Source organism: Strongylocentrotus purpuratus, unplaced genomic scaffold, assembly GCF_000002235.5.
Source record: "Strongylocentrotus purpuratus isolate Spur 01 unplaced genomic scaffold, Spur_5.0 spur5_scaffold_6, whole genome shotgun sequence".
Taxonomy (NCBI): domain Eukaryota; kingdom Metazoa; phylum Echinodermata; class Echinoidea; order Camarodonta; family Strongylocentrotidae; genus Strongylocentrotus; species Strongylocentrotus purpuratus.
In genome coordinates, this window is record NW_022145612.1 from 33,107,738 (window position 1) to 33,132,495 (window position 24,758).

General features: G+C 36.1%; 2 protein-coding genes across 3 annotated transcripts; both read right to left on the minus strand.

Moving 5' to 3' along the window:
* Positions 1-6,972: 6,972 nt before the first annotated feature.
* On the minus strand, positions 6,973-16,440 carry LOC115919232. Its single transcript, XM_030972509.1, has 3 exons — positions 15,353-16,440; positions 14,776-14,843; positions 6,973-7,329 (listed from the first exon to the last, which is right to left on the minus strand). Exons 1-3 carry the CDS (start codon positions 16,325-16,327, stop codon positions 7,233-7,235), a joined length of 1,140 nt encoding a protein of 379 aa, XP_030828369.1. The 5' UTR covers positions 16,328-16,440; the 3' UTR covers positions 6,973-7,232.
* Positions 16,348-24,365, minus strand: LOC115919231. 2 transcript variants are annotated; one of them, XM_030972508.1, is made up of 11 exons: positions 24,238-24,365; positions 23,479-23,572; positions 22,402-23,159; positions 21,887-22,072; positions 20,982-21,095; positions 18,921-19,046; positions 18,545-18,714; positions 18,186-18,228; positions 17,730-17,920; positions 17,138-17,368; positions 16,348-16,858 (listed from the first exon to the last, which is right to left on the minus strand). In XM_030972508.1, exons 1-11 carry the CDS (start codon positions 24,313-24,315, stop codon positions 16,378-16,380), a joined length of 2,472 nt encoding a protein of 823 aa, XP_030828368.1. In that variant the 5' UTR covers positions 24,316-24,365; the 3' UTR covers positions 16,348-16,377. The 2 variants fall into 2 exon arrangements, with proteins under 2 accessions (XP_030828368.1, XP_030828367.1); XM_030972507.1 differs by having other exon boundaries at positions 23,479-23,575.
* Between the last annotated feature and the right edge of the window lie 393 nt (positions 24,366-24,758).

Sequence of the window (24,758 nt, forward strand, 5' to 3'; positions counted from 1 at the left end):
TATTCACAATCATGTGAATTATCATAGTCGTCACTTTGCAACAATTAATACTTGGTTACATTTAAATAAATCAATGTGCATAGTTAAGATACATACATAGTGAGATGCCTTGAAATAGATAACAAGGGTCGTAAATATTGATCAACGTTACAATGTTCATAACAATTCTGAACGAGCAGTGCATAAATCTTACAAGCCAATAATGGGTCTTGGTGTCTACAGACTAAGTGATGATAAATAATATTTTAACTTCTTCCTCCTAACATATCCAATTACATCAAAGATGATCATAAAACAACATTATGATCTTACATTAAACATATATATCTATAAAGTAGAAAAGTAGAAAAGTAGAAAAATACAAATCATGTATAATTTCAAACATTTGAAAACCTTTGGTGGTTGAAGTCAATATGGTACACTACAAGAGCACTTTTTATATAAAGTATGTACATATACAACTTATACAATTATTACTTTGCTTTTCACAAAGTTTGAATACACTGTTGGAAATGATATATGATTGTGAACAAACGCAAATACATTTTGATGAACATAGTATGGAATATATATTTCAAAAGAAGATTTTCAACTCAAAATTTCAGCCTCAAACGTCTTCCCACTTGCTACAGCATGACCGCATGTCTACTTAAAGCACATATAAAACCAAAAACAACATGAACAACACTGCCATCCAGATAACTTTATACACATTTCTCCCTGAATTAAAGAAAAAAATTAATCTGTAAAAGAAGATTGACTGAGAATTGAGTCAATTCTTGGCGATCTAAACATTTCATACATTTCAATAATAATCTGCTGATTTGATGTACCCTAATGTCATGATAGTATTTGTCAACCTTTCATAATGTGTTTCCCCTGATCTCCACACTCAATGTGAAATGAATCTCTCTCATGTCCTTAAGGTGTATCAATCACCAGGAAATGTTTTGCTCTGTGTAAAGTCAGGGGTCCATGTTGCTATACTATATTCAAAATTTGAGCCTCAGATATTGCTTCAATAAAGAAACATTGTAAGTTCATATACACTCACAAAGGCAACTAGTAAATAGACTGATAGATATACCTGTATGTATGTGCTTACAGCAGAATAGTGCACACACAGAACTCAAGTCAGACTTGGGTTGCATATGTCAGGGTTAATTTTATCCTAATTTCTTCATGCTTCTTAACTGCTAACCCATAGAATGCCAGGTTAATTTCTATATTGAAGGCTGATTTTATACATTCTACCTGTATACAAATAGATGATTGTACACTTTAAAATCCATTGTAGATTTCACTACATGTAACCGAGCAATTTCCACAAACAAATAATTCCAATTTGAACTATGGATGAATGTCACAATTCACATGACTAAAGTTCATTAAGAGGCCAACACACTAGTTCTGAAGTATCATGTTACAAAGTACCATTTCCTGACTCTTTACATTCCAAAAGGATTCATTCCCAAACCGTGATTATCTAGTCTGGGCTCTCTTAAATCGGTGTGAGTTAGGTGTATCACTGACCTAGTTTTCTGCATATAAACAACAAATAATGATATGATGGCAGCAAAAAAAGATACACAGGATCTGAGAGTGATTTAACTCTGGAAAGATCAAAAAATAGCTCTGATAAACTGAAAACGAGCTCTGGTAATATAACAATAAAATAATGTGAGAAAATCGCACTTATACAACACCGGATACTAAAAGAGCTCCTGCAAACAAAAAAGTATTTTGAACACTGTCTGATGGCGTGGGCACAATTCAAAGCGGAATCATAACCATTCAATCAAAAAACAATATGTTATCATTATTGTATCATAACATTTTCTACAAGGCCGATTTTTTGGCAAATGCATAATTCATATTTCTTAAACTCATAGTATATCGAAAAGAAAGCTTCAAAACAAAATGTGTCATTTACATTAAAAATGTAATCTTTTAACTCTTGATTGCAATCATCAGGGTAGTCCACACACAAAAATTAAAACAAGTAAAACTGGAATGTGGAAGGAGTATAAACTGATGTATGCGAATCACAAAGCCCCTTGTGCTGGTCTCGTGCCCTTGCTGAAGGGTTCTAAGGTTATTAGATGCACTAATTTTTTTAACATTTCAATAATTTTGGTTGAGAATGAATATTAACCTCTTGCTAATGTTCAAAACAAACACCTTTATATGATTTTCACAACCTGTTGCTCTTTCATGTTTAAACTCCTTGTGGACCACCCTGCAATAATAAATTATATTAAAATATACCAGTAGTAAGAGATATTTTCATCATAAAAGAGCTCATATACTTGGTGGGCTTACTTACATAATCTTGATCAAAACAAACTCTGATCATGATAAAGTATAAAGAATTGATTGTAACTTAGCTACACATGAAATGGATGTCAAAATCATTGTGAGCATATAAAATATAGATGTCATATAAATAGTGCAGAAGAATACGATGGTAATATTCACATACCAACATGAGACCTTTGGTTCCCGTTTGCATAGGCTTGCCCTTGTCAAAACATACAACAGTAAACAAAAAAATAGTTTCAACTCCGAATAAATTTTTCATCAACCTTTTGTTCCAAATCCTTAGCCTAAAATATGTTTTTGCGCATTTTCCATTTCTATCCATAAGAATGGTTTGAATTAGCATGCGAGTACCTTTGAAGGAAGACTGATTGAATGGTCCCCAAGGAGTGGAGAATGCACAATAGGTGTGAGATCTGTAAGTGGTCAATCCCATTCAGACATTGTCAAGTCACAAATGAGACAGATATGAACTCAACATGTCTTGTTCATTATGAGACTGTAGCTTAAACCTGAGTGCAGCTCATATTTACTAAGGCACTTACAAACATGAAGTACATGTATATATACACTGTGGATACTTTTTCCTAACCCTTTACATGACACAGCAGTTTGCATATAAATGTTTTGATATGATTATTAATAGCCTGCATGTTCAATTTTATGTCTCCCTGCCAATCGAACCCAGTATTCATGATAAGTTGAAGGACCCTCATGAATATGTGTATTAAACATTATGTATGACAATGCATTCAATGCAGAATTAACCTGGTAGTTTTCTCCAAAGCCTGTACGTCCTGGCATGATGCTATATTTTCCTTATGTTTATAGTGCACATGAAAATTCAGCACAAGTTCACCATGATCCTATAACCCTGACACTTCATACAAATTTATTTATATGATGTTTGCTTTACATTTAAGAAAGATGTAGCAGTCCGTTTAGAAATCTAGTATATGCCTTTAAGCAACCAATGGAGATATGTTCTTACATCCTATCCAAGGGACCTGGGGGTGTTTCACAAAGACTAAGATCGACTTTAAGTCGGACTTAACTATGGCACTGGTTGCTCTCACCATTGGTCCATCAATTATGATCTTTAGATAATATTTTTTCCTTCAATAATGAACTATCAAAAAATCATGTAAATTCTGTAGATTTGTGACCATGATTTGTACATCCCTTGAGAAACCAATGCCAGGAATGGTTTAGAGGAACTAGTGGCATGAACAGCCTGCCATAGTTAAGTCCAATTTAAATTTGATCTAAGTCTTTGTGAAACACCCCCCTGGTCTTGTAGTATTGGAAGTTGGTCTTGGGCACATTGACTCCTATTCACTGGCGCATTGATTTGATTTTGAACATGGAACCTCCTGGTTACGAGACTACTGCTCTATCACTGAGCCATCAAATGCATGTAGCTCTTCTGTTAAAGATAGAACTACAAGTAAAATTCTCCTTTAGAAATGTTGAGGTTAAAGGTAAAGACCAGTATTGGAACGGCCCCAATTTCAAAAAATGAAATGGAAGCTCTCATTACCAATCATGTGAAAGAATATGTTTTGACTAATACATGATGATAAAAAATTTGCCAGGAAACCGCCTACTAATTCATATATTTGGTAAATTTGTTTCTCTCATGGTCTGTGAGAGATATAGGGTAGTCCCATATACATCTTTCTGTGTATAGTGCTTGTAACTTTACGAAGAATGGGCCAAATATCTTATCATTTTGATGATTCCAGAACCTTGCAGATGCTAGATGCTAGATGATCAACCTTTTCTGATCGATTCCACAACGTTTCTTTCACAATGCAATCGCATGACCATAACTGGTCTTTACCTTTAATCAAGGTCTCAGCTCATCTCCTAAACCTAGTAAAATATCCCTTCAAAAAGAAAACAAGATAACTTTTATACCATCTAGACCATATGAAGGAATATGGTGAAGATATACAGTGATATTGCTTGTGATCTCATTAAAAGAAAAATTGCTGTGCCTGCTGTATTGATATTAAGACATAATGTAATATTACAGAAGTATTATAAGTTTGACATGCCAATCAGTCAATCCAGTAGATTTGATATTTGTGCTTGAAACAAAGGATATTTAAGAGTGGATGCATAGGTAGGATGCGACAGTCATTGTTGGTCAAACATATTTTGAGCGTCAAGGAACGCCTAGCTGGAATGCTCCCCAGGGAGTGGAGATTGACTGTGTGCAGGCAAGTATTGAATCCAATGACCGGGTTAATAGTATCTGTAAAGCGCTAAGAGACATTTGTATCAAGCGCTATATAAAAGCGGAATATTATTATTAGTACTTAGTTCAGCCTAATATGCAGTGTTCTAACCTAAACAGATGCATCTGTATGACATTGACTGTGTGCATGTACGTATAACCCTGACAATGTAACTATACACACTTAACAATCAGTGCTATCACTGAATTCCTGGCTTACGGCTTCATGTGCTTTTAGCCTATTACAATGCTTCCACTCATATTACCTTTAAATATAGCACATTGTGGAGTATTCCATCTTGCACTGGTTTTTCAAATTCATAAGTGTTTGCTTGCCTCTTTTACATACTACAAGTCAATATTTTTGCTGTAAACTTTTGAATCTACCTTTTTTAAGCACTTCATATTGGATAAACTCAATGCACAACTGAACCAACACCACAGATATTTCTTTCTTTCTTTCCTTTCTCTGTTGTATAGTTTTGAGTGGCAATGTTTCCTATCTCCTTAGAAAGATGAGAGTATTTGGTTTCTGTTTAGTGTCTACCAGTATGCCTAAGTATTCAATATCAAGTATAGGTCCCTGGGATACTTCATACAATGAGTTTAATGGTTATCATATTGTTTGTCTATCAATACCATCCTTCCTCCCAAACAATAATTCAATATATGCCTTTTCAGGATTGTTAATGGAAGATATCTTGGAAAGTATCAGTTTACATTGTGAATTGAATCTTAAAGGTGCAAGTCCATCCTGACATCAAGTTTGCTTCAAAATGCAGAAAATATTAGCAAGAGATTTCTGAATGTAGGAGGAGAATCTGATAAAGAATAAAAAGAAAGTGATACAGATTTAAAGTTATCAAACACAAACAGGCACCTTTCTCATTTCCATTGCTTCACATTTTGGTTTATACTAAAACTTTCTTCAATTTCAATTTTCCCGTATTTCACTGGGTATTTTTTGTTTACAGACATTTTTCCAACAAGAACAAGAACGGTATTCTTTTATAATTCTCAGTACAAAACAAATGGATAACTGTTTTCAGCGTGCTAAATAATCTGAAGACATTATTTGAGGCTGTATGGCAATGATAAAATCCCTTTGAATCTGTCAATCAAGTTAATCTTGACTTCTGGTGATAGAAGTGCATTTTGAGATGGACCAATGGTATGCACATGTTTTTGTGGTCATAACCACTAACTAAATTTCATTCTATTTTTTTGCTCTTGTTCTCCACCAAAATCATTCATTGGTAGATATCATTTATTTGTAGGCTTGCATATTGTGAAGATTTCATACAGTTTCTTTTTAAATTCTATGTAAATGTCCCCCCCCCCCCCCCCCCCCACAGTACTTGAAGGCATGATGGCTCAGTAGTAAAGCAGTGTTCTCGTAACTGGGAGTTCCCGGGTTTGAAACCGAGTCAAGGTGGTAGTGCCTTTTGGTAAGGATTTAATCCTCATTTTCAAATCCATCTGAGAGGTCCCCTGGTTGCTTACTTACTCACAAGCAAAAACAAGCTTTCTTAGCAGTCAGGTCAAAACCAACCAGCTAAACTTGAACATAAGATTACCCTTATAGCTATAATTTGAAATTGTAGGAACAAAAGTTAGAAATTAATACCTAGTTTGATTTTCAGTTTCCTACTCCTTGTACCTGTACAATTGGTTTAATGTGCTCTACCTGTTTCTTACCTAATGGAATTTGGTAAACAAATGAGGTTTCCTCTCCAGAGTATGGAGCCAAATGAGGTTGAAATAGGAACAAACTTTCAACATAGATATACGCTCCTTTCCAAAATGACATACCTATACATTTACAGTACACCTTCACATGAAACACAGTCATTCCTTACTGATGGTAGCTACATTACATGCTACAGGTCTTCTCAACCCACGTCAAATCTTTCTTCAAGGTAAAGGGAGATGGCTGAAGACACTCTGTGGATTCATGTCATTCAGGAGATGGCCTGCCAAGTAACCTTGTCTCAGTGTGGCATGCATGTTTACTGTAGATACCGGAAGCAGGCAGTCACGGTTACTGTTATCACCTGTAAATGATGTATCGTCTGTTTGGAGCCAGAAGGGTGTTATATACTTAAAACATACATATACTTAACGTCCTACTGGCTCCAAACAGATGGTATCTAAGATTCAAGGAATAAGAGAAAATATGGTTGGGGAGATTAATGCTTATGTTTGGACCTGGGTTCTGCATATTGAGAGACATTAAATGTGTCTTTCCACTGCACCTCCGAGGGATGCACTCCACCTCTGCCAGTTTCATCCCTGAGGGGGCAACATGATTTCAGAAGTTCTGACCTGATGAAGGAGGCCATCAGGAAGTAGTAGGTGTGTATCTCTCTACTGCACGGTAGACTCCAGTAACAGTTTCACACTTGGTGAATGATGTCGTCTTCAGAGATGTCTGATGTGTCTGAGTGATGTACTTCTGTTTGACTACCTCAAGCTGTGCCTACTGTACCGTTTGAAGACAGCGAGACGTGTGTACAGCGGTCTCCCCTGACACGATGAAAGATATCTTCAGATCGAGTACAATGCGACTCTCTGCTGTACTTCTATGGAATGCACCTAAGCCCTTCCTGTTACAACCCTCCAGGAAGCAAGGTGCATTGAGTGGTGCTTTCTGTCCTGATCGTTGATGTCTTCAGAGATAGCAGATGTGTCTCTCTGCTGTACCTCCAATGGAAGCACTCAAGCTTTGCCCGTTTGCACTTTCATCATCCTCTTCAGAACTCTCATACCTGCAGAATAGATCAAAATGAGAAGAATCTAAGGTTAAGGGGTTTTTCAATATACACGTAATCAGAAACGCAATGCTTGAACATGGAATGATAGGGTGCTTGGAAATCTACTTCAATAATCATGGAGTGGTATCACAGACTTGAAGAGCTCTTTAATTTGCACTTGTACGCAGACATTGATAAGTAAGTGCCAGAAATGGAATTTTACTAATTTAACTCTGACTATGAATCAGTGTAGAGAGGGGATTTTAAAAATTGCGGAATGATTTTGACATCGAATGGCAATTTGAGCACACAAATATCTTTAACAGGGCTATAGACCAAGGTGTTGTGGTCGATTGGATATGTCACCGGACTTTCGATCACAAGGTCCACGGTTCGAGTCCTGCCACGGCACTAATGTCCTTTGGCAAGACATTGATCTACTTTTGCCACACTCAACCCAGGTGATGTAAATGGGTACCTGGCAGGAATTAATTCCTTGAAATGCTAAAGCGCCGTAATGACAGCCATCCTAAAGCCAGGGTAATAATATGGAGCGCCAGAAGTGTCAAGTCTGACAGACATGAGCGCTGTACAAGAACCCACTATTATTATTATTATTATTATTATTATTATAGATCAAGACTCTAGTTCAATACAGAAGAAATTACTCTCATGAACAGATGCATCTATTCACTAGAAAATGATCTTGTCTGTTGCATTATTTTTATTATGTAACATCGCATGTCCATTAGTCATCGTTCTTCATGACTCATCTCCAATCTAAGCCATAAAATTTAGAGAAAGAAAAGGTCAAAAGGATAATCATGGATAAGGAAAAATCTCACAGGGCTTCAATCCATGCATTGTAGAAAAAGGGAAAAGCAGCTTAGGTGTGAGGCATGGAACAGGGGCGAATAATTAGTATAGAGAAGAGATTTTTATTTGTATTATCCTTTTAGCAGCTCTCTGATAGAATCAGATTGAATACAAAATGTAGAAAGGATTAAATAAGTAAATCAGTCTTAAAATGCACAGGCCCAGATCTCTACTGAAACAGAATCATTGAAAAAAATAACACTGGTATTCAGAACAGTTGTCTAATCTGTAAAATCCTCTTTAGAGATAGAATAAAGACAAGCAGGAATTCAATTCCAAAACTGACTACACTCTTCTGAAGATGTGGGACATCTGAGACCGTAGTAGGTGTGTGGCTATAAGATGATTTAAAGGGCAATCCGAGCTTGTAATAAGTTCATTCGCACAAAAATCAGAGGTACAGGATGGCAAAATTCTGAAATAGCAATAATATAAAAGTTAGGAATGTTTGGAATATGAGATCACTAAATCTATGGGATACTCAAATATTATTAACCCAGTTATCAGACACAAAATGTGCACCATCTCCACCATCTGGGGTGTATTCCTATCATAATTATGGTCACCTTGATGGCATATGGCAATTACTAACTCATGGGATTTTGTCATCCTACATGTATATGTACATGTAACAGGTCCCATTTCTCTCTTGGGTATGGAGTGTCATATGTACATGTAGATTAATGCCTTCCCAAAGGACATTAGTGCCATATCAGGGATCGAACCCACAACCAGGCAAGCGCTCAAACAACTTGACTACAACATTTCTAAGAAGCATGAAATACCATTTGATAGAGAGAGGACAGATCATAAAATGGGGAAATTGAATGAAAATTGTCATCACTGACTTTAAATTCTTAGACAATTCTATGGTCTCCCCTACATGTATATTGTATGTCGTTTCGATTAGATGCAATTGAGATGTGTTAGTTAATGGCAGCACTTATGAAGTCTGATACCTTGTATAAACATTTGTTATAACTTCAGAAGGCTTACATCATAAACATTTACATGTAGCCAATCAAACACAAAAGATCCTTTCAGTTTCAAATAGGTTGTCAATAAGTGTTTGGAATAAACTAATTAATTGTTCTAAGAATCGAAAGTAAGTCAATGAGACTGGGAGACATGTCTGCAATGTCCTGTTCAAAACTTTTAGATTGAATGTGCAAAATCATTATCATGCCACGATGTCAGAAATGAATGGTACACTGGATTTGAGGGATTCATGAAAACTAAATTTCATTGTAATTGCAGCTTCTACAATCTATTTTTCAGTTGATTTCATGTTTTTCATGTTAGATAATGAATTCATCAAACACAATTGCATGAAAAATCTTTCTAACCTTTCATTATTCTCTCAAGTTTATACCAATCAAGTAAAATCAAACTGCACATTCAAGTGATTCATCTACATGTACATGCACACCTTGCCTACTTGCTGCTCCGTGTATGAATGTGGACCATTTCTTAAAGGTAAAGACAAGTTATGGTCATGCGATTGCATTGTGAAAGAAACGTTGTGGAATCGATCAGAAAAGGTTGATCATCTAGCATCTAGCATCTGCAAGGTTCTGGAATCATCAAAATGATAAGAAATTTGGCCCATTCTTTGTAAAGTTACAAGCACTATACACAGAAAGATGTATATGGGACTACCCTATATCTCTCACAGACCATGAGAGAAACAAATTTACCAAATATATGAATTAGTAGGCGGTTTCCCGGCAAATTTTTTATCATCATGTATTAGTCAAAACATATTCTTTCACATGATTGGTAATGAGAGCTTCCATTTCATTTTTTGAAAGTGGGGCGTTTCCAATACTGGTCTTTACCTTTAAAGAGAAGCCCTTCACATGGGATTTGGACCTCATGTAGAGGTAGTTGACCGTCTTGCCAAGATTTTCAGGTAAAACTACTTTAGATTAATATCTGATCTGAAGGGCCTTCTTCCGCAACTATAGATTAAAGTGTAGGGATTTAAGTAATCTACTTAGAAGAACTTTGGTAAGGTTTCACAGTCTAAAAGGGCTTTCCTTCTTTTTCACCATTTCTAAATCCTATGACATCTCATTTGCAAATTACTTTTTTTTTTCTGAAACATTTGCAAATCTATTCCACATATCATGGAAAATATCTCTAGGTGAGATGGGTCACAGTCTTTTTTTCCAGGATGGAACAAAAATTATATAGACTACACTGTATATGCAGTGAATACAACGTAGGATAAAGCAAAAATCAATTTGCCCAAAGCACACTTGGATCCTATAAATTTGAAGTCTTACCGTAATCACTTTGAATTTGTAACTGCTTTTTTCTGATTTATTTTAAATTGAACCCCCCCCCCCCCCCCAAAAAAAAAAAAAAAAAAAAAAAAAAAAAAAATATATATATATATATATATATATATATAATATAACAAAATAAAAATAACATAATTTAAAATCTTATTAGAAGTTTTAGAGTATATCAGGCCTGTAAAATTGAAACAAAGGTACAGTTTATGTTGTAGAAAGTGAGTTGGGATTGTTTCTATTTAACAACTAAACAGTGTTACCTTTAAAAAAATGAAAGAAATACATATACAATGTAACTACATTTGTATGTCAACTGTCTTCATGGTAGCTTGATGTGAACAATTACAGAAATAAAAGAGATTTCTACATTGGATATGCATGTTATGCCATGTACATGTACAAGCGTGCATTATATGCACTCTGTGACCCCAAGCAATTAGCGAGTAAACGATCACCTCTGCCTCCCTCTACATCCCTTATGTACACAGTCATTGTATTCACATTTGACAGTTATTTCTCTCTAGGAATAGAAAACTCAATAAAAAGAAAAGAAGTCTATTCATCAAGCCTCAATAACAATCAAAGCAGATTAGGCTACTCAATAACAATGGAATGCTACTCTCACAATGGCAGTGGGTAGCTTGAATACACCCTCAGTATACACCCTCAGTATACCCCCTTTTATTCTAGAATTGATAGAGTAGTAATGGGAGGCTGAATAAACAAAACCCTAAGCAAATGATTCCACTGAATTGTAAAGCAGGCCTACAGTTATTTTAAATGAGAAAGTGCGATGTAATTCTCGGGTAGGAGTTTCAACCTCAAACAGGAAGACTTCAGAAGTGTTTTTGCACAAATTTCTTGACACCTATTGTGTCATCCTCTTGAGTTTGGGAAATCAATTATTTGCCTCTGGGTCTTCAAAAAACAAATTCCAAAGATTTGGGGAATAAACATGTTGTTTGGGATACGATGTTGAAGATTCCTCTTAAAAATTTCGTCATTGTTCTCATGTGTTTCAATCATACAGTACTGGCTTCAAATTATGATTATTTGTTATAATAGAATTACATTTCAAGAGAAAGTATAAGGCAATTGGTGGGTTTTTAGACCAGCAATATATTCACAAAACTTACTGGAAATTAAATTCAACAGAAAGCACATACATGTACATGGAATTGGAAATGGGTGAAGATGACTAGCTGAATTTGTTAATCTTACGTTGCTCCTGAGGTCATTTCTTCCAAAATCGTTTGGCTTATATATGATATAATCTATTCATATATGTACCTTTTTATGTATTTTTGAACGTTCACAATAATTTTCTTTTGATTCTGTGAGAATTTCCTTTCTGTCCTTACCAGTGGTTACCAGTATACAAGATTTACCTTTTAAAGTTCAAAGTAAATTATAGGGCGTGAAAAATACTTTTTTTTTCTTCCATAAACGTGAAACAAATGCATGAAAATCTGTATGAAACCTGGCTCAAAATGCTGCTACATGTATAAGTCATTGTTTGATTGGCATCCTTTACTACGCCTTTGTTTTTTCAATCATTTAATTTATATAAACCCACGCCTATACTTTGCAAAGTTTTTTCATTGTGACATTGAAATCACTGTTTTATACAAACAACATACATGTACATGTAAAATGTACTGTTTAGTGCAATCAAAATGTTTTTGTAAGCTGTTGGTATTGACCGTGAAAGTTTAGCATTCTTGACATTCTTGTCATTACAAAGCAAACAATTTAATTTTCAAATATAATCCTGTTCCTTTGTGTAAGCTGTCCACATCAAAGATCAAAGTCCTCTTACAATTATTCAACCATGTAATCAAATACATAACATGTACGCATGAATTATAGCAACAACAAAAATCCAAAAAAATTGTTAGTTGCTTTTCATATGAAAATATATCCATGTCAATGTTACTTTTCTTACATTCTGTAAATTTGTCCTTCTTCAAAAGTTCAAATGGAAATGGAATGTTTAACTTTTTTTATAGAAAAAATGGAGGTTAGGGACAATCAATTTTAGATAGACAACGTGATTGATTAATGCTTGAAGCAACCTGTGAACACTCTCAGAAACAGAAGATAGACAGTTATTAGAAAAAGGAATTTGCACTCCATGTAGCTTTACTAAGATAAACCGTCTTCAAGAAAATGGAAGAAATTCCTTTATATTGTTTGTAACAAGGCTCCAGGCAAATATAGCGCAATATTGATTTTGTTTGAAATAGGTACCAAACAAGAAAAACATAATTACTATGCTTGTCATAATGTCTCTCAATGACTCAATGACTCAATGGCATGGCCTGTTAATCTATTTCTCATTACACTTTAACACTCTTCTTCAGCCTTATTATAACATACAAGGCCTTCTAAGAGCAGAACATTAGAAAAAAATTGTTCTTTAGTCAGAAAAAAGCATTCGTGAAATAGCTGCGCTTACACTTTATAGCTTACAAGCAAGATAACAAAATCAATAAAAGGGAGCTACAAGGCTACCTAATGTACTATCCACCATCTAAGAATGTAGGTGAGGACTTAAATCTTTAATTGCTGCTTCAGAGTTAAGCTCTCAACAATAGCAGAATCAATGAACGGTATAAGGGGTATCTTAAGCGAATCTAAACCTCCCTGACCACACCAATAAAAAGAATCGTGTACAACCTCCGGAAGACTGAATAAGTCTCTGAGGGATTGTAGTCTATATGTACAAGTGTAGCAATACAATAACTTGTCCACCCCTGGTGATCTGGAATGCTATGGACCGTGGATCTAAGATCTCACTTTATTCTATTTTATATTTCCCCAAAATATTTTTAAAAGTTATATATATTTCTAAATGTCTTCATGAAAATAATTTTAAAAAGTGTGAAATGGCATGAACCACAGTTTTATCATGCAAATTAATAACAAATTAAAAGCGTAAATATTCTCAATAAATGAACATCCAATCACAAAACAACAACAACCTACGTGTAGCTTGTAAAATGAACAGCATCTCTTGTTTTTTGAAACCGTCAAAGAGACACTGTTTTACAATTTATATTTTTAATCATTTTGCTGAGAAAGTACTTGAATAGTCTAGATTAATCTGCCTTAGAATAAAAAGAAAAGTAGAGTATCCCCCAAAGTTGTTGATACATAATTAGCATGAGAACCCTATTCATACTTTAGTACATTTTCAAAATTTAGATTAGAGTACAAATTCTTAAAGACATCAAAATCTCTCTTTCTCTCTCTCTTCTCATGAAATACATATTTTGCAAGTCCCATCCTTAACTAATCAAAATCTGAAAGTATACTTTCAACCTATACGTATATCTAACCAAGTTTAATCTTATTCAATTTAGGCAATCAAATATAATCCTATTCACTATATTACTCTTATCACATCAGTCAAAACTGTACTCCAATCATGTAAGTAATCATCTTCCAAAAGACTAGAGCATGCACATTCTCAAGCCCAAAACAGGTAGGCAAATTATCAAACAGGATACCAACATTATATTCCACTGGTACTCTACCAACAACACATTTCCCATGAAGTTTCATTACTTCAAATTATTGTAAAGACCTTCCAAAGTGACCTTTCAATTTTTTCAGAAATACGTAAACATACATGTATGCAGGTGAATGCACTTTGAAAACTGCCATGTAGCATAGTATATGAACAAAAGATATTGTCAATAATTATTGAAGTAATTATGGCAGCATTTTCACAGGAAGTCAAGGTTCTGCTATATACATAAAGCAGAAATCTAGGTCATCAGATCCCAAGATCATGACGTTCTTTGTTTAATATGGACATGTTACAACAACAACCACACACAACAAAAAAGATTTCAATATATTTTAAAAGACCATCAGAGAAAATCCATCAGGCCATACTGTGTAAGTACCATAATGTGTTAGAACTTGTGTCACACAGAATATAGCAGTGTTCATATGTTTGACAGTAAAGAGCTCTAGCCAGGAAGGGCCTAGCTGTATCAACAGACAGCTCAGACTACATGTATGTACAGTATAGAGGGTTTAGTGATACCCTACAAGCTGATTTTGGGCTTTGAAATGGGGTTTCTTTTTAGATGAATGCGTGAACATTTCAAACACCTAAATAAAGATATTTCAATTGTTATAACAATCTGAAACTATCCTGAAAATGTTCTATTCAATTTGTATTTTCAACTAGAACTTCACCTTTCAAAACAAAATAACTATACTTACAACAAAAACAAAATTTTAAAATAAGGAAATAATATTTGCTTCTTACCAAAACTTGTCAGTTTCTTCCTGACCATCAAGGACAGAATCTTGTAGAATCTCATCAACTGGACGATCCTATTACAAAACAAAATGATTGCAAGATTTCAATACTAAAGTCGCTGCTGCGCTTCTTTTTCCTATTTCTTTCTTGTTTTACTGAATAATGTTATTTGATATTTTACGGCTCTTGGATAGAGAGCTGGTCTTAAAAACAAGGAATTAGATTTGAGACAAAATCACAAGACTAGTGCCCTTGAATAAATCATTCATTCTAATCTAACTAGTCCATCAGAAAAGAGTTTTAGCTACAAGTTTTTAATATCAATATAAAAGCAAATGCCTTTATTCTTAGCACTCCAGTAACATTAATGACAATCAATCAAACAATCAATTATGAATAGAATCTAAGATTAAAATGCAGTGAACAGATTACAGAGAGTGAGAAAGAGATAGAGAGAGAGATATATAAAGAGAGAGAGAGAGAGAGAGAGAGAGGAGAAAATTGAAAACGAAGATAGAGAAACTAATTATATGAAGAGACACTTCTGGAATACTTTCAATAAATGAAGCCCATCAATATTTACCTGAGCATGTGATAAGTTAGATCCTGAAATGGGCGGACTGTCTTGAGGCAGAGGTGACTCTGTCTCATAATCATCATCATCACTGCTGTAGAAGTTCACTCTGTACTCACGATGACCAAGCATAGGAGGATTATATTCACAAGGAGAGGCATTGTTCACAGGACTGTGGAATTCAGCTGCATTCTGCTCACGCTGCTGCCGATGGGATTCAGACTCATAGATTGGAGAGAGATCTCTACGATGGTAGGATGCATCCGAGCTAGGGCTTGAGGGGCAGTTGTCTTCATCCAAAGCAAATTTGATGTGACGGTTACGCGATTTGCGGTAACCCTCTCCGGTTCTGCGAGTTCGATTGAGTATCCCAGCCCTGCGTTTGTACATAGGGCCTACATCTGGACCGTCCTGGTGATCAACATCAGACCAGACTACATCAGATGACGTGGTGCTACTGAGACTGGAGTCTGAGTTGAGTCTAGGTAGGAAAGAATCAACCTCTCCTTCCATGTCATCATGATGGTTTATCAGATCAACGTGAACGGATACCTCTCCTCCTGGAACATGTCCTGTTGGTCGTAGCTTCCGCATGAAGACTGGCATAGACAAGACGGTGCTTCTACTGCTCGATAAAGGCCTATGAAGAACCTCATCATCTTGGCTCTTGATGGATGACGATAGTTTCATATTCAGTGGGCTATTCTCACTGCTATGCCTTTGATGCTTCATGTTATTTGTACTTTGCACTGCATAGTCGGTAGAATGAGATGTTCTTAATCTAGAGAGGAGTGGTCTACCATTCCTACTCTGGTCACCTGAACCACCATGCCAAGAATGGGAGAGATCTTCACTTGAGGTCGATAGCTTGCTATCACTCTGCGGGGAAACCTGACCTGTCTTAGCATCCCCAGAGTTGATTAAGTCTGGTAGAGTACTCTTCATGAGAGCATCAAGAGACTGCTTTACTTGATTCTGCTTCATGTGCGACTGTTGTGTGCTGATCCTGGCGGATGTCACAGTATTAGATCCATTCAACCTGGCTGCTGGCACACCATCCGTCGGCAAAGGGTTGGTTGGTGTTCGATATTCTCTTTCATCTTTTGTATAATACTGATTATTTGGGGAAGACTGACAGTTTTGGCATCCGTCTGACTATTACTTTTCCCTGAGATTAAATCGTTCAAGTGTCTTTTCACTCTGGATGCCAGATCTTCCTGCTCTATACTTCTTACGCTTGAGGCCGAGCTTCCAGTTTCACTGTGACTCGTCCCTCCATTCACATCACTTGACGCACCCATATGATGTCGTTGATCTTCCCATGATACTTGTTTCTGAAGTGTGTGCCTTGAAGGTACCAGTGGACCATTCGTCATCACAGAGATGGATGATGATGAAGAGCTGAGGGACGTATAACTGCTGCTCAAACTAACACTGTCTTGCTTCTCAGAGAGCGGTACGTTCATTACAGATGGACTTGCAGCTCGGAGTAAACTCACTTCATTTAGCCGCTTCCTGCAGACAAAATGAAAGGGTTTGTATTTCAAAATAATGCTGACATACTCTTGTAATCTTTTAAATCTCTTTGGAAAACAAAACAAAGCACAAAAGCATGAGTACAGTCAATATTCAAATATCTTGCAGGGGGTAATGGTGCTATCATGGAGAAAAAAATCACAAATTTATACCATATAAGGAATCATCAAATTTGCACTTCATAAACCTTTGGCAATGAACAAGTAAAATTTCTTTCTATGTAAATGTTTTGAAAATATATCTTTGAAAAGAACTCACCGCATGTCTTTGAGAGGCTCTGAGTTGTAATGATCCTCTAGCTGTGACCTTTGACCGACATGGCTTGGCAACCCTTGAGGCTGCTGCTGGAGTTTGTGCAGAGTCTCCTGGATCCTGGAGAGCTCCCCCTCCTGACTGGATGCTTGACGAGCATGCTCCTCCTCCAGGAGCCAGGAGCAAGAGTCCTGGAGCTCTTCGGCACGCTGCTTACACAACGCTATGTCACCATCACTGTACAAGAATCAACAAATTCAATGAAGAATTCTTAAGGTCTGGCTGCTGTGGTGGTATAGTCATGATTGATGATTCACCAGGGACAATCGTATTATCAATGAAAAATGTCTTAGAATTTAGAATATTATAGCCAAAGGTAGACACATGTTGTATGATAGAGACTACAAGAAAAAATTTCAAATATATGTTAAGTTTATTAACCAAGTTGGGTGCGGATATTGTTTATCTATCACTGAGCAAAAAACATGTTCATATTCAATAACAAAAAATGTTATATGATCAAATATTGTGTATTTTTACAATTCGCTTTGTGACACTGCATTTGAACTGATAAACAGTTTACAGAGAAGAAACTTACCCTAGTTCATTACCACTCTCTGCGTATGACGATTCCCTGTGAGCCGCTTCTTTCTCTTTCTTTTGATGCATTTCATCGATTCTTCTCACCAAGAGATTAGTCAGATCCACATACTGTAGTTGGATCTGTTCTATCCGTTGGGTGGTATCCCGGGGATGCATGCGCACCAGGGCCTTGCTGCATAGTATGGCCTATGGACAATAGACAAGATCATATTTGTATTATTGATACATGCAAGAAAATCAATTCTAGGCCGAGGACACTTCCACAGGTTGACTAACTTTCACACATTACATTGTAGGTTGTACACAAGATAATGTCCATGCATATCAAAAGATAGTATTGAAAGTAGTCTCAATTTGCTGGAAAAATAGTATATTTCAATAAGAAGTTTCTGTTTTCATTCATGCAAAGATATTTACTAATATATACTAGGATTTCTACATAAGAACTTACATCATCTAGCCTTGCTTTCAGCTCTACCTTTTCCTGGTGGTACCTAAAAATCAAACAAGAAAAGGTTTCTCATTATAGAGGTCGAGGTATGTCTCACAAATTTATTCTTTATAATTATATGTCAAATGGATTGTTCAAAAAGAAATGTAGAAAATATTAGAAAGCAACGTAAGGATTTAACAAAACTTTTCAACACTGTTGTAACATATGTACATTCATTTATGTTTCAATTTCAGATGCGTGACTTTTCTTCGGAACAGTGTAGCAGTCAAATATCAGTATTGCCTTTCTGGAGAAGAAATAATGATTTATTCATCCCTTAACAAATCTGTGAGAGCGAAGAGCAGAAATGCACTTACTCTCTGAGGTCTCTTCTGAGTTGAGTGACTTGATCAGACAATGAGACACACGTCTCAGTCACCACCAAGAACTGAGCACAAGTGTTGTGATTATACTTGGTTGCTAGGCTACATGGAGTCTGCTTCTTACCATTCACCATGGTAACATCACAGGTGAACTCCACAAGAGTCTGTAAAGGTAAACAGAAAGGGAAACATTTTCATGGTTCTATGGCATAATCAAGGATGAAAATGGGTTTGTCATTACTTTGACAGGAACAGGGAGAGTGCAAGGTCAACAAACTTTTCTCCAGTTACGACGTCCTTTCTGCTCTTACAGAATGATTATGTTTATATGTCACTAGATCATGATAAGAATGGAGCGTTGATTACATACCTGTAGACATGTCAGGTGACCATGTCGAGCAGCAAGGTGGGAAGGCGAGTTGCCATGACGATCAAGACAGTCAAGATCGATGCTGGTATCTTGCATAAACTGGAGCAACCAACGCAAGCATGATTCCTGGTACGAAATTGGGTACAATAATATAATCTCATGTTATGTAATAACTGTATTTATAATGCAAGCATAAACAGTATATCTTTTCCTGCCATGGATTTTAATCAAAATAATCCTGTAACTCTCAATACATATTCAATATTTCATGTAAGAAACAATAAACAAAGAGTTTGAAAGAAGATTAGAGGCTACATAGACCTGACCTTGAGAAATAATTATCAATATATCGTGGACAGAATAGATAACAAATGAAGAAGTGTTCACAAAAGCAAGAGTAAACCATCACTCATCAATACAATGAGAAATAGGCAAATGCAAATTGTTGGTCATATATCAGAAAAGATCATCTAGAAAAGAAACTAGATGGAATTTTGACTGCGCGCAGTCGAAAATGATGCCTCCGCCATAGAGCAATTTAAACAAGTTTGGAGTTTAAATCTCCAGTGGTTCTTGAGATATCATGATAACAATCTCAATGTATGGAATTTCATAAGTTGACCTCTGTGACCCTTGACCTTTGACCTACGTGCTCCAAAATCTAATCAGATTGTCTTCCTATGGTGATACACACTATCATTAAGTTTGAAGTTTAAATCTCCAGTGGTTCTTGAGATATTATGATATGGTGATACATACTATCATTAAGTTTGAAGTGAAAATTCTCCAGTGGTTCTTGAGATATCGCGATAACGATCTCAATGTATGGAATTTCATAAGTTGACCTCTGTGACCCTTGACCTTTGACCTACGTGCTCCAAAATCTAATCAGATTGTCTTCCTATGGTGATACACACTATCATTAAGTTTGAAGTTTAAATCTCCAGTGGTTCTTGAGATATTATGATAACAATCTCAATGTATGGAATTTCATAAGTTGACCTCTGTGACCCTTGACCTTTGACCTACGTGCTCCAAAATCTAATCAGATTGTCTTCCTATGGTGATACATACTATCCTTAAGTTTGAAGTTTTTACATCTCCAGTGGTTCTTGAGATATCATAACAATCTCAATGTATGGAATTTCATAAGTTGACCTCTATGACCCTTGACCTTTGACCTACGTGCTCCAAAATGTAATCAGATTGTTTTCCTATAGTGATACACACTATCACTAAGTTTGAAGTTTAAATCTCCACTGGTTCTTGAGATATCATGATAACAATCTCAATGTATGGAATTTCATAAGTTGACCTCTGTGACCCTTGACCTTTGACATACGTGCTCCAAAATCTAATCAGATCGTCTTCCTATGGTGATACATACTATCCTTAAGTTTGAAGTTTAAATCTCAAATGGTTCTTGAGATATCGCGCTAACAAACTCAATACAAGGAATTTCATAAGTTGACCTCTGTGACCGGTGACCTTTTACCTACGTACTCCAAAATCTAATCAGATCGTCTTCCTATGGTGATAAATACTATTCCCGAGTCTTAAGTTTAAATCTTAAATGGTTCTTGAGATATTGTGATAACGGTCAAACGGGACGGACGTACGGACGGACGTACGGACAGACAACCCGAAAACATGATGCCTCCGGCACCACCTTCGGTGGCGGAGGCATAAAAAAACAATGTTAACAGGTAAATAGGCGCAGGGAAGGAAACGCCTCACATACATGTAGTATGCAAAGCCTAAAAAAATGAGCAACTAAAATGAAATCAGCACTATCAGCTTTCCGAGAATAGCAGACAATAGACAGAAATGGAGGGCCTTGACTGCCGATGTCTGTAACAGACCTACATGTATCACTTGATGATGATGAGCATAAATGCATTATGTCAAACCAAATACATTTAACGATACAAGTTTTCATATGCAAGGTCTATTAGATTTCAATAGATGTTGCATCATATTTTCTCTCAAGGTTCCCATTCCAAAATCCCTTGACAATTCAAAGGTTACTCTTGACAATGATTACATGACAAACTATCTCACCTGTCCATAACGGGATGCTATATGAAGCAAGGACCACCTATTATCTTGAGAGTGAAGCTCATCTTTGGCCTTGGTTTCATTGATCAACCACTCAACACAATCCAGTCTGCCATACTGTATGAAAATACAGGTGATAATAAATTATACATTCTGGCTTGCCAAACTGTTACCATCAATCACGATTCACAAACAAAATCTAGGTCTCTCATGTAGAAATGAAAAACCACTCGATACACTCTGTCTGTTAAACTATAAGAAATACAACTAAAGGTTAATGAAACACTCAAAACAGCAGTATTCTGCCATAATGTAAAACAAGAATATTCTGATTTCTTGAATATAACTGTATAACATACTACCTACAATATTTGGTGCTTATTGTATTGAGCTCAGGAGAATAAGATAATTCAATTGACAACAGGATTTTTCAGACACATCTGTAATAATCTAAATATCAGGACTGTCTATAAAAAGTTATAACTTTATACATTGCACAAAAAAATATTCAGTAGCTTGTAGTGATACTACAAAATTCAGTGTGGTTGAAATCAATCACAATTAACAAAACAAACAAAAAAGGACACCAATGTATATCAATAACCATAATTGAAAAGACTAAATAATACTTTTCATCAGGCCTAAAAAAAAAAAGATATTGTATTGCCCTTTGCGACCGACCCCAAAATCTTGAAATTATTTTTTTTTACCGTTTTTTACCGTTTTTTAGAGAAAAAAATATTAAAGCATTCAAAACCGAGAAATATCAGCCTAAAGAGGGGGGAAAAAAAGAAAGAAAAAAAAAAAACATTTCTGACCGACCAACCCATGTTTTGGCTCCTAAAGGGCAATTCAACATCGTTCTTTTTTAGGCCTCAATGTGTGATTAAAACCCAATTACCACTTACTTTGACAGCAATGGCAGTTGGTGTGAAGCAGTTATTATTTTCCAGACTGACGTGATGTCCACACAGTCCAGACGCCAGCCACTGTAAGCTCTCAAGTTTGCCATGACGACACAGGACATGCAGGAGCATGTTACCATGACAATCCCGTGAGTCCCTGATGCTAGGGTTGCTTCTAAGATAGTGTTCCTATTGATAGAGGTATTTAAAATATAAAATTGTAGTCCCCCTCTTAATATAGAATATATTTTACCCTCTGCATTAGCAAACAAGAGCATTTATATTTTTAATTTTTCAAAAAGATTAATACTGATTTTCTTTAAAAATTTAGATTGTTATTGATACAATCAGATTTTACTATGAATTTATTTCTTTCAATAAAATCATTTCATATGTCTGCATTTTCAGGCTATCAAATTTTAACCCACTTCCACTCCACATTAAGTTTTTACAGGTTTTTTTCCTTCTAAGTCATCAAATAAATACAATTATTTCCCTATTCACCAAGTTTTTCTTACCAAACTCGATTTGTCCTCTTCAACTGCAAATGTAAAGACCTTGGCTACTTCTTCACTTGTTCTTGATGCATACGCTTCATGTCTGTCAGTACATTGGCTATTCCTTGGATTCACTCCACCTGCATTACACACAGCAGTAGTAGCATCTATTTTGGTGGGATTTTTCAATACAGCAGGTGTGGTGTGATTTATCGAGACATCACTCTGAGATGACTGTCCATCACTACTATGATTCATAAAGGCTTTCTCTTCCCTCCGCTTGCTTTTATCCTTGAGCTTCTGCCGACGTATCTCCTTCTGTCTTTCGTCTTCACTCCCCAGTGTCGGGCTGGCCATGGCCGTTGTCTTGCTTCGGAGGAGGTTGGCAACCAGAAGCCTCATTCCTCTCATCATCTTCTTATTCTGCTTGACCTTCGACCCGCCAACTCCTTCTCCGGAGAGTGAACTGTCCAGTGACTCTGAAGCGCTTGAACTAAGTGAGGCCCCGTCTTCTGTTGGCCGCCTTGCCCCATCCAACTGTATGGTGACCAACTCTCCATCATGTACCTGATATTCAGCAATGAATTTCCTCAGCTCGTCTGAGTTGATGTCTAAGGTGACGTCATTCTTGTCACCACATGGCTTGATGGTACTCAGAAGAGACTCTAGGAACACCTCGGTAGCATCATCCTGCTGGTATTGAGGTAACTTTCCTTCCTCTGTGCCACTTTGTCCAGATCGATTTCTTTTGCTTTTGTGAGCATGGAGCCGGGACTTGCCTGTTTCAATAAAAAAAAATAGGTTATACATCAATTCTATTTTATCAATGATGCTGAAATTTAAATATTCATTTACGTGACTATACAAGAGTAAAAATCATTTGAAAAATTTACTCAGAAGTATGCATAAAATGAACCCCCTAAATTTTTACAATTTAAGTTCTTATGAAAAGTATATATATCAGATGAATTTTAAGGACCTTTGACAGCTCACTTGTTTAAAACCAACTTCCATAAATCATATATACATGTGAGACTAAATCAGGAAGTATATATAGAGACCAACTGCATTCAACATAATTAACACACCCCGTTTTACCTGAATATTGTTTGCCAGACTTTCCATTGTCCCCTTCATGTAGAGCAGTGTCTAAGAAGTCATCAAGGTTGTACTCTTCTAAGGGAAGGGATGACTGCTGTCAAATTAAATATATAACCATGAAGGTTAATCATTTTGAATTTTTAGAAACGACACAAGCTCAAATTAAGTGGGTAAAGTGAACATGAAAATATTTATAAATCAGTGACATAATCTTCTTATTCTTATGGATAATCTGCCTCCTTCAACACTGAAGATTCTTGCAGATGTAAGATGCAGTGTTTTCACATAGTGTTTAACATAGCCCCGCGTCTATGAAACAAGAGGAGGGGGACGTTAACCCACAACGCAGGCTTCAGTCATCCGTCTGGGTAGGATTTGAACCCTTTGGTTTGACAGGCAGACGCTTTACCAACTGAGCCAACTTGCCTCCTCAGTATATCATGTACCAGTCATTTTTTTCTTCAATGTATCAATTTTCAAAAGGCTTCCCATCATTTTGAGATGCTTTACTAGTATAATGGTGTATTTAAATGTAACAATAGGTCATATTAGTTAAAATGTTGATATCAATTCATACACTAAATGCAATCCATGTAAATTTCCTCACAATAAACGTTTTCTGAACAAGTACATGTAATATCTTCAAAATAAAAGTCTTTTGAAGAAAACAAAAGCTATTTTTATTTCCTAAGTGAAAATACCAAGTACCAAGTAAGACTATGAGTTGCACTCAAGTATGTATGTATCAGAACTGACCTCTGGAGATGACTCCCCGAGGAGGTCATCAATGTCGATTACATCACCATGCTCCATGGTCAAGTGTGATAGTGACATGCCCCCAAAAGCTCATCACATGACTACATGTAGCAGTACTTCCATTCATGTTATATATGCTCTTCGTCCATGTTGGATTCCAGGAGGTTAATGCTTCTATCACCCACTGATGATGGCTCCTCAGAAAACTGCAGAAATAATAATGAATTGTTTTTATTTGCACTCCGTACATAATACACCAACTGACTGCACTGCACAAGAGCACCTTGCCAGACATTTGAACCTTGACGTTATATCCTGACTGATGGATCCTGTCAAGTTCCAACGTAGAAGTAGAAGTATAAAATTGTGAAATATTGTCAGATGATTTCAGATCACAAGTCAAACTGATCTAATCAATCATCACAAATATGTTGTAACATGAATGATTAAAGAGAAATATCATCCATGGTGCTCACAAGATATATTTAATTTGAAAAAGTTACCCTGGTGATCCTTGAATG

Excerpts from the sequence above, each read along its gene's own strand:
- LOC115919231 (XM_030972507.1), bottom strand. The coding sequence starts at position 24,315 with ATGTCACTATCACACTTGACCATGGAGCATGGTGATGTAATCGACATT. Across the intron at positions 23,576-24,237 it reads TCGGGGAGTCATCTCCAGAG|CAGTCATCCCTTCCCTTAGA; the intron begins GTCAGTTCTGAT and ends TTAATTTGACAG. Across the intron at positions 21,096-21,886 it reads CAACTGCCATTGCTGTCAAA|TATGGCAGACTGGATTGTGT; the intron begins GTAAGTGGTAAT and ends ATTTTCATACAG.
- LOC115919232 (XM_030972509.1), bottom strand. The coding sequence starts at position 16,327 with ATGAAGCAGAATCAAGTAAAGCAGTCTCTTGATGCTCTCATGAAGAGT. Across the intron at positions 14,844-15,352 it reads CTAACTTATCACATGCTCAG|GATCGTCCAGTTGATGAGAT; the intron begins GTAAATATTGAT and ends GTTTTGTAATAG. Across the intron at positions 7,330-14,775 it reads GAAGAAACTGACAAGTTTTG|GTATGAGAGTTCTGAAGAGG; the intron begins GTAAGAAGCAAA and ends TCTATTCTGCAG.